This window comes from Diplotaxodon limnothrissa, linkage group LG13, assembly GCF_057381915.1.
Source record: "Diplotaxodon limnothrissa isolate DT_005_m linkage group LG13, D_limnothrissa_male_GT1.1, whole genome shotgun sequence".
NCBI lineage: Eukaryota > Metazoa > Chordata > Actinopteri > Cichliformes > Cichlidae > Diplotaxodon > Diplotaxodon limnothrissa.
The window spans coordinates 16,770,866-16,780,571 of record NC_140608.1 but is presented as its reverse complement, the minus strand read 5'-3'; the positions used below and the strand labels follow the sequence as shown (position 1 = coordinate 16,780,571).

At 43.2% G+C, this 9,706-nt stretch overlaps 2 protein-coding genes across 3 annotated transcripts; one reads left to right on the top strand and one right to left on the bottom strand.

Moving 5' to 3' along the window:
- The first annotated feature begins 338 nt into the window (after positions 1-338).
- Positions 339-5,452, top strand: erlec1 (endoplasmic reticulum lectin 1). Of its 2 annotated transcripts, none has more exons than XM_085369387.1 (14): positions 339-625; positions 773-877; positions 1,890-1,967; positions 2,117-2,194; positions 2,287-2,347; positions 2,455-2,498; positions 2,604-2,815; positions 3,393-3,534; positions 3,611-3,772; positions 3,858-3,917; positions 4,057-4,181; positions 4,276-4,353; positions 4,486-4,561; positions 4,999-5,452. In XM_085369387.1, exons 1-14 carry the CDS (start codon positions 485-487, stop codon positions 5,068-5,070), a joined length of 1,434 nt encoding a protein of 477 aa, XP_085225513.1. In that variant the 5' UTR covers positions 339-484; the 3' UTR covers positions 5,071-5,452. The 2 variants fall into 2 exon arrangements, with proteins under 2 accessions (XP_085225513.1, XP_085225512.1); XM_085369386.1 differs by having other exon boundaries at positions 2,284-2,347.
- A 1,562-nt stretch (positions 5,453-7,014) lies between these two features.
- Positions 7,015-8,658, bottom strand: gpr75 (G protein-coupled receptor 75). The gene has a single exon (XM_085369732.1). The coding sequence runs from the start codon at positions 8,656-8,658 to the stop codon at positions 7,015-7,017; it is 1,644 nt and encodes a 547-aa protein (XP_085225858.1).
- Positions 8,659-9,706: the final 1,048 nt, after the last annotated feature.

The following is a 9,706-nucleotide window of genomic DNA, read 5'->3' as shown; positions in this document are numbered from 1 at the left end:
GGTATTTTAGTCTAAAGAATAGTGTTTTCCTACTGTAAGTACGCAGTATTTACATTTACTTGTGAACTATTTAAAGCTGATTACAGTATTATTTGTGTCTCCTTTCCTGTAAAATATCAATAATAATAATAATAATAATAATAATAAACTGTTGGATTGTTGCTCTATATTATAAAGTGCTACTCGCTGTTGAATAAGAAAGAGAAATGAACATCTCTGCTGTCATTTGGATCTAGCTGTGTGCCCATGCCAAGTATCGCAGCCAGGTGGCGCTGCTTCTTTTTCACCCCAAAGCGCAGCCGGAACACGACGTGGCAGTTTACTTCCTGTGTATTTTTTTAACCGTATTGACATCCGTCTTTCACAGTCGTGTTATATCTTAGGTCTGTTAAATAGACTTCCTCAACCTTTGTAGCAGCTTTTAATCCATTTTCTCCGTACATGAAGAGCGGGCTGTAGGAGCTCAGCAGCCGGGGAAGGAGAGATGATGGCTGTGCTGCTGTTGGCGTTAGTCGGGGGGCTGCTGGAGGTCTGCAGCGGCGTTTCAGCCAACAGAGGAGGCTATCCCTCATTCACAGACGAAATCCCTTTCAAAATCACCTGGCCTGGCGCTGAATTTACGCTGGTATGTCTCCTCTTTTAGTGTCACTAAAGAAACGAATCTGCCCTAACGGGATCGGGAGACGTAAATGTCACTTTGTTTTAGACTTCTTTCTCTTTCTGTCACACAAGACCTGAGTTGAAGTAACAGATGTTTATCTCCCGCCCGCAGCCAACTTCAGGTGCACTTTACAGTGAGGAAGACTTTGTCATCTTGACCACAACAGAGAAGGAGAAGTACAAATGTCTCCTCCCTTCACTGACGGCTGGAGAGGAGGTGAGCACTCCTAACACTTTCTGGGAATGGCACAGCTGTTTATCTAAAGAGTTATGAGAGCTTGCCACTGAACTAGTTTGCACTAGCAGAGCTAGGCACGGAGCAATTTTGTGTTGTTTCTGCACAGGTGATTATAACCTGCCTGCAGATGTGAGGAAAAAAGATAAATTGTGATACAGTTGCGTTAAAAAGTGTGAGTCATTCCACAGAATTCTTCAGGACCTGAAGTTGTTTGATCAATGTGATATGTCCAAACTGTTACATACAACATGTGAACAGCATTGTTTGCTAATAGATTTTTTTTATATTTATCTGTAGTAAATTATCATAAAACAGGCAAAACATCCGAGGTGCGAGAGCTTGCTCCTGTTACTCTGCGTCATTGTTGTCACGTTGGTGCAAACGACAAAAACTGTGACATATCCTGTGTTACCGATTCTCACTGCTGCCTATGGGAAAGTTTGTGCTGAACGAAAAGAACTCACTGTGGTACTTACTCAATAATAAGGGCTCAAAAAATCTTGAAGGGGGGAAAAAAGGCAATAAAAAGTGCAGCTTGTCCACCGACCCCTTTGTATCTTGAGAGCCTGTGACGCAGAAAATCTTCATGGTGTGAAGACAAAATTTTGCGTGGTTTCATTAAACATACTAAAAGCATTGTGCCAAAAAACCATCTGATTCTAAGGGTTTATGTGGAAAGCACTGACTGTTTTATCTTTTTATATTCGAAACCAGAGACTATGTAACTGTGCCGTGACACAGCAACCCTCATAGAAGAAGCACTATAGAGCTGTGTTAAGCGATAAAAGGTTGCTGAAATATTTGTGTCTGTAATTCTGCCTTGAATGAAGACCAATACAACCTAATAGGAGGGTATGCTAAAACATCAGTTACAAAATGCTAAATAAGCCGTTAATAAAGGTTTCAGTTTCCCTCCTTTCCTAGAGTTAAAAAAAAGCATGTGTTATCTCTTGTCTCTCATCACTCTTGTTGCATTTGTTTGGTGCTGCAGGATGAGGAGGAGTACGGCGGGCCCAGTCCAGGTGAACTGCTCGAGTCGCTATTCAAACGAAGCAGCTGCTCCTACAGGGTGAGACTTTTCCTTTTTCATCTCATATTCCTCCACACAGAGACTGAAACTGCATGCAGTTTAAAGTCACAGTCACACTATAGTAGCAGAGCATGACAAAAATCATGTTGTTTGAGTGTATTGCTGAGCATATATTTATACCAATGTAGATTGAGTCGTACTGGACGTACGAAGTATGCCATGGAAAACATGTAAGGCAGTACCATGAAGAGAAGGAGACTTCTCAGGTCAGTGCTTTGAGTTATTTGAAATATTTTTAGACTGGAATGGAAAATGTGCACTCGTTACGGTTCGCTAAGCTTGCATGTTTCCACAGAAGATCAGTGTACAAGAGTACTTCTTGGGAAATATGGCTCAAAAGAGCCAATCAACAGAGACAGGTAAGTTTCTATATATATGTATATCTTACACTGCTTTTTTTTTTTCTTTTTTTTTTAAATTGAACGTTAATCATATTTGGCCTTTCTTTTTTTTTCTTTTTTTTCAGATCAAGCTGAGAAGACAGACGGCGTCAAACCGTCCGAAACCAAAGCAAGTATTCTACTGAGTAACCAAGCAAATCTGCCAGTCTAGTTTTTCAGTCTCACATATCTTTCCTGTTGCCTTCCCCTTTTTCTAACGTTCTTGCCCACTAAGAACATTGAAGGTCAGCTGACGCCCTACTACTCAGTGGAGATGGGAAACGGGACTCCGTGTTTGCTGAAACAGGACCAGCCTCGTTCCACAGCCGTGCTGTACGTCTGCCATCCGGAGGCCAAGCACGAGATCTTGTCTGTCGCTGAGGTCACCACCTGCGAATATGAGGTGGTGGTGCTGACGCCTCTGCTTTGTGCACACCCAAAATACAGGTAAGATCTGTTAAGATGGTTACACTTTAATAGAGTGCGACACCTGTATTTAGTTTGTTTGTTAGTTTGTCTTATTATATTTAGACGGTGGCCCTGAGAGGTCAAACTCGCTGCAAATTAAGAAAGCACCAGCAAATAGAAAAATGCTTTAATGGCACACAAAACAAAAGAAGAGCTGTTTTGTTATAGCCTTTTATTTGGCTGCTGATGGATCCGCATGTTTTAAATATCATGCAAAATTCTTGCAACAGATGCTGTTTTGATGCAACGTCCCCCGGGATTTGTTTCTCCTCTCGGTCTTTAACTGCAGATGTTTAGCAGTTTAGGTGAATGTGTTAACTATGGGGGCACTGAGCTGTTTAGTTAAAGCCTGTTTTTGGCTGCTGTAAAACAGTAAGGTGTCGCTTGTCTTTTAAAGCAGACTGCAATGATTTGCAGATCATTTTAACCTTATATTTAACTGAAAGTTGTATAAAGACAACATTTTAAAGGAAAAACTCAAACTGAGACTTTTTATTTTTCATATATTTCCCATTAAATACTATAAAATTCACCTGCTCACGTCACTTGTTCGCAGGTTCAAATCCTCCCCGGTGAACGCCATCTTCTGCCAGGCTCTGGCGGGCTCCCCTCTGCGGCCTCAGCGGCTCGCCCAGTTGGACAAAGAACAAGAGGAGCAGCTTAAACCACCTTTCGGTGCCACATCTGAGCCCAGAGAGGTAAGACGTGCAAAGATAAACGGTGATCACCTGAGCACACGAAACGTGGCTTATTTACATTTGTGGTATATCATAGGAGGAGACGTCAGCAGTGAGAGAAGAAGCCTTCACCTCCACCCACAAACCCATGACCGTCGGAGGGCAGTCTCAGGTCACTGTTGGTACCACGCACATCTCTCGCTTGACAGACGAACAGCTAATTAAGGAGTTCCTGAGTGGCTCGTACTGTCTGCACGGGGTGAGGCGCATTTATGTGTTGGAAGCTGAGCACTGATACGTAACCTGCTCAGGGAACACTAATCATCTTAACATGTGCGTTTCAGGGTGTAGGATGGTGGAAATATGAATTCTGTTACGGAAGGCACGTCCATCAGTACCATGAGGTAAGCGAGTGAATTCAAACTTGGAAAAAGTAAATAATCAAATGCACTTCTAGTACCTTTTTAGATTGTACGCTGGCTATAAAGCAGTAAGCGAGAGTATTTTCTGTATCAGCCAGATTATCTTTTCTTTGTGTTGTAGGATAAAGAGCAAGGGAAGAACATTGTAGTGGTGGGGAACTGGAATGCAGATGAACACCTCGACTGGGCCAAGAAGAACGTCGCCCGATCCCTCCAGCTCAGAGAGGACGGAGTGCAGAAAGTCAAGTAGGCCTTTCAGATTTTTGAACACTAATCGCTGTAAACGGGATACAAAAATATCCACCCACTACTTTTTCTTTTCCCCTTTACTCCACAATAGGTTGGTTTCCCACTTCTATGGCCACGGTGATGTGTGTGACCTGACAGGGAAGCCCAGACAGGTCATCGTCAAGCTCAAGTGAGTGAACAGTTACCTAGAACTAGGGGATGAAGAGTGGAGCACATCAGCCTGAGTCCACGGATGAGTAAGACTAAGTTGTCAGTGTTTCCCATTTTGATTCACTCATATCATTTCTCTTCTCGCTGTCAGATGTAAGGAGTCTGAGTCTCCCCATGCTGTCACTGTCTATATGCTGGAGCCTCAGACTTGTCAGTATGTCCTTGGGGTAAGTTTATGTTTCACTCCTGAGTGGCAAAAAAAGAAAACAGTAGAATTTGCTTAGTAACATTATGAATCTTATGTGAAGGTTTAGTCCTTTGTAAAACACATTTATATCAGTTTTAGGGATAAATATAAAGAAGAAACTGCAGATTGTTTAACTGCATGGATAAATTTGATATACATGAGCCAATCTTGGTGTTATTTTGTTCCCTTCATGCCTTTTCTCTGTGACAAGTTAAAATATATAACTTTTGGTTTAATTAGGAATTATTATAAACATGCCTAGATATTTGCAAATATTTGCAGTACTTCCTGTAGATTTGACAAAGGAAATGACACTGATCTAAACACTGATTTAATTATCTAACTATACTGGCATTGTGCAGGCATATCATCCTAAATGAAAGGCACCATATTGAAGATGGCTTTTTTTTTCTGTAGGTTGAGTCACCGGTTATATGCAGGATTCTTGACACTGCTGATGACTATGGGCTTCTGTCACTCTCCAGTTAAACTGGCGGAGTTTTACTGGAACAGCAGCGGTGCACGGAGGACATAAAGAACGAGGACACTTAGTAAGCAAGATGCCCTTAAGACTGCGCTACAAGCCAAAACTGAGAATAAACTCAATCCTGAGGCTGGACCTCATGTAGCCCAGGGAGAACAGGCCCCGCCCACACTCCCATGACCTGTGCGATGGGTGACGCTACATCAGCCCGACTCTAACTTAAATCAAATTCAGGCAGTGGAGTTACTGCTTGAACTTCATATCTATGCTTCACTTTGTGATGATTGATTGCAAGAAAAGGAGTGATGAATCATCAGGGGAATTAACAATATTCAAAGTGGTTTTGGTGTGTGTGTGTGTGTGTGTGTGTGTGTGTGTGTGTGTGTGTGTGTGTGTGTGTGTGTGTGTGTGTGTGTGTGTGTGTGTGTGAGAGATATGGATTGATTAGCTGCTTGACTGTGGCACTTTTGTACTTGTAGATATGAAAAACATCTGAAAATGCTTCACAGCAGGGAGACTGTGTGCTGTGTGAGTGTAACTTATGCATTAGAGATTGCTGTGGAATAACAATAAAAGTGAGTGTAAGGTTGTAGGATGTACAGAGTGTGTGCAGGTTCATTTAAAAGGTTCGTTTTGTGGTTTTATGAAGATGCACACTGGGATCCGACTACTGCTGTATCTCTGGAATAAAAACCAATGCATTTACAGCAAAAAATTAAAAAAATCAAAACATGAAACCTTATTTTAGTTTTCCATTACCACAGAAAAGAGTAGATTTAAGACATTAGGGAAATATGTAGTTCAGGGATATCTAACTCAAACTGCCCGCTTTGATTTTAAGTGGGTTGGACCATTTCAAGACCACATTTAATCCTCAAGGTATCTAAATATAAAAATAAAGTGCAACTTCAACAGAAAGTGTCAGTTTTTTCTACTTGATAAAGAAATTCTACTGTAGTAATTGAATGGCTTGTGCATAAATGTGTTCAACTACAGAAGAAATGCATCCATCTGACCAATTGATACCCAATGTATCCTGTGTATAACACATTTTTATAGTAGATAATGAAAACCGCAGGAAGTTTTCTGTCATTTATTTTTTAATAACCGAATTTGTTTGGTGTAGCTTGAGTGGTTATATGGGAGGTTTTTAAATCAGTAAAAATGAAGCTGTTAAACTTGTGAAAAAACAGCTAAAAGCCCCAAAACTTGTGCCTTTCTCTACATTTTTTCAAATCTGTCCAGTGGGGCTGGATTGGAGTCTTTAGCACGCTGATTCCAGGCCCTGGGCCTGAGGTTTGACACCCCTGATCAAGTAAGTTAAGTGTAGAATTTAGTGTTTTATTTATTCGGCCGCCAGAGGGCGCTGATGCTATGTGTATGTGTAGTAACAGCACAGTAACAGGTGTAGATCTCACAGACATTACATTTGTACTTGCCAGTTATTTATTGTGGGTTTTTTTTTGTTTTTTTTTTTTAAATGTATGAGGCTCAGACTCTTTTTTTTCTCTTGAGAAGAGAGTCTATCCAGGTGCAACCACGTACCACTGACAGCCGTATGGGGTTTCATAGTGGCCTGATGCTGAAGAAGCTGGTTTCACTCCTATCTCCAGCCAGAGAGGAACTGGGATTGAAACTAGCAACTGGTGACTTTGGGTTCAGTGAAAACCTCAATAAATCAATTCAATATCAATAAATAACTTGCTGGAACATAAACTTTTATTCTAAATCTGTTTCTCATTTCAGTTTCAAAGGCAAAGTTTATACTGTAATTCTGGTTCTTGTCATTTCTCCAGTCACAAAAATCGCAACATCTTTCTACTGTAGGAGAGAACAAAATGTTAATACTGAGTCCAAAGACATAAAAATAGCCTGTTTACACGTTCCTCCTTTGATTCACATTGGATTTAACGTCATGGAGAGATTGTCCAAAGCTTTCTGTTCTTTGACTATACCGAGGGCACGGGAATCTGGTGCACTGAGGTGCTTTCAAAGTCCTGCAGAGCATCTTGGTGAGTGTGGTAGTGCATGGCTACATAGGACTTGGCAAAGGCAAATGTCTGAGAGCTGATAGGCTGTAGGCTGGTGGGGGAGCTGGGCCCTGCTGAGGGACTGCTGTTGTATATACTGTAGTACGGCTCAATCCGGGTGTTGATGGGTGTAGAGGTGCTCGGGAGGCGAGGTTTGCGTGTACCTGTCGCCCTGGGACTGCCAGCGCAATCCCGGGAATGACTGGGTCCACAAGCCTGGTCTACCAGCCTCTTCTGTGGCTTAGGTGACAGCACGTAGGCCGAGTTGGTCTCGTGATGGGAGGATTTATTGCGATTGACTTCCAGGCTCCCCTTCCCCATTGCGTGCAGGCGTGTCTTTTGCTTGCAGCACAGAAATCCAAGTGCGGCCCACTGAATGCAGCACAGTACGCGGCGGCGGAGGCCTGCACTGTTGCGCGAGTACACAAATGGATTGATGCCTGATTTGAGAAAAATGAGCACAAAGCCACACAGTTCGAACTGGTAATGTGCAAAGCTGCTTTCTGGTGACAAAACATCCTGTGCCAGTGAAACTCCCATCGGCAGACAACAGAGTAACACAGAGAATACTATAACTACACAGGTGACAACTGCCTTGGAGTCTTTGGCTGTGGCTAAGTTGACTGTGGAGACCAGCTGACAGCAGGTGGCTCCTTGGGCGGCCCCTGGAACCACCGGCTGGTTTGTCCTGTTGGTATAGGCGTGCGTTTGTACATTCTGCAGTTTGTTGTAAGTCTGGTTACGGTACAGAGAGGGGCCTTGAACGGCACACTGCATGCTTTCAAAGCCTGCTGCAATGAGAGGTGGTGGGGGTGGAGGGCAGGTGGCATCTACAGTGATGACTGGGCATTTCCTTACTTGTGCGTTCTTCCTCAGGGTCTGAGCAATCATCAGATACGACACAGACACCACAGCAACACAAAAGGCAAAAACTGCCAGGTAGACGTACAACACAACCCTGGCCTGCCCACTCCCCAGGCCAAAGTGGGGCAAGCAGGGTCCATCTTTGCGTGGATATGCACGCATGGTGAGGAGAGCAGCCAATGTGAAGCTGGATGTCCACAGCAAGGCGGTCAGGGCCAGCGTGCAGGGGAAGGAAGCAGTGCGGTTGGGCTGCTGTCCCAAAACCATGCGGAGTCTGTGCAAAGCAATGACAGCCACCGTCTCCAGGGACATGATGATGAAACCCGAACTGGTCAAGTGGAAGGCGAAGCAGAAACTCTTTGACACGCCATCCCCTCCGCCTGCATCCAGGAAGAGCACCAGCGCAAACATGGGAGCGGTCACGCAACAAATGAACAAGTCACAGAAGGACAGGTTGAGGATCATGAAGTCAAAGTTGGTGCGGAACTTGCGAAACGCCGGGTCGAAAAAAGACAGGAACACCACAAGATTCCCATAAGAGCCCAGGAAGAAGATAAAGATGAGGAGGAGGGAACAAAAAGTCAAGGTAGCAGTGTGGATCACGGCCCAGCCCGAGGGGGTCTGGTTACCCAGGGTGCCATTGAAGGTCTGCAGTCTTGGCACATCCACCAGGTCCGAGGGTGTAAGAGTGGTGTTCATTGTACTCTGATGATTTAGAGCGACTCCACATTCATCAATTTCAGTATTATTCCTCTAAGAGGAAGGAGCACATGCTTCCACCATTGCTGCCACCTTGGTAGAAAACGACAAAGAATATAAATACAATCAGCTCTATGGGCTGGTCTTCAATACAGTTATAATGATAATGAGGAGAAATGGATGGATAACTTACAATTTGATCAGAAACGTTAGACACGGGTATAATAGGCTATGCACCACTGCATTTGGCCAATTACCTTACCTCCCCATCATCCCCCTTTAACTCTCTCTCTCTCACACACACAGCAGCGTCTGCTTAATAAAAAAGAAAGAAAGAAAAATCTCTGAATATCAAAACGAATGTTGGTTTTAAGGCTTTAACGGGCTGCACAATCCAGGATTCACTATTGCTTAGAAAATATAGCACACTACCTGTACTAGATCGTGCGATCCTCATTATTTCATACAGCCCATCTTCATCATTTTTAAGGCAGTGCGATAGTGAACGCACCGCTGCTTCGGAAACAAAGAAGGAAAAATGTATTTTAGCAGCTCACCTTAACGCAACAGTCCGTCGGAAAGAATCGATAATCTTCACGTTTCCTTACATGTCTGTGTAAATCAGCGCGAACACGTAGATGGCAGCTTGTTTCTTTTCTTTACGATAAATCCATTCAAATAGAGAAGCGACGGCCACTGGACGTGCACTGAAAAATGAGTATGAAGTCACCGTCTACGTATCCGGGCATGAGCATAACCACTGCATTCAAGTAGTCCGTCCATAGAAACGCTTCCCTCACTGGGAATCAGCTGGCGGAGTTAGAAAGGAGAATTTGCGGGATTTATTTCAAACATTTGAAATTTGACAGAAGCGCCATTATCCGACACGTCAAATATATTACCGCAGCAATTTATTTATTTATTTATTTGCTTTCACCATGGTAACGTATTATAGTTTATGCGAAAAATGGCGCCTCCCTATTTAAACAGTCTCTGCCAAGGACGTGAAAAAACAAAAAAATTATACACATATAAATAACTATTAACT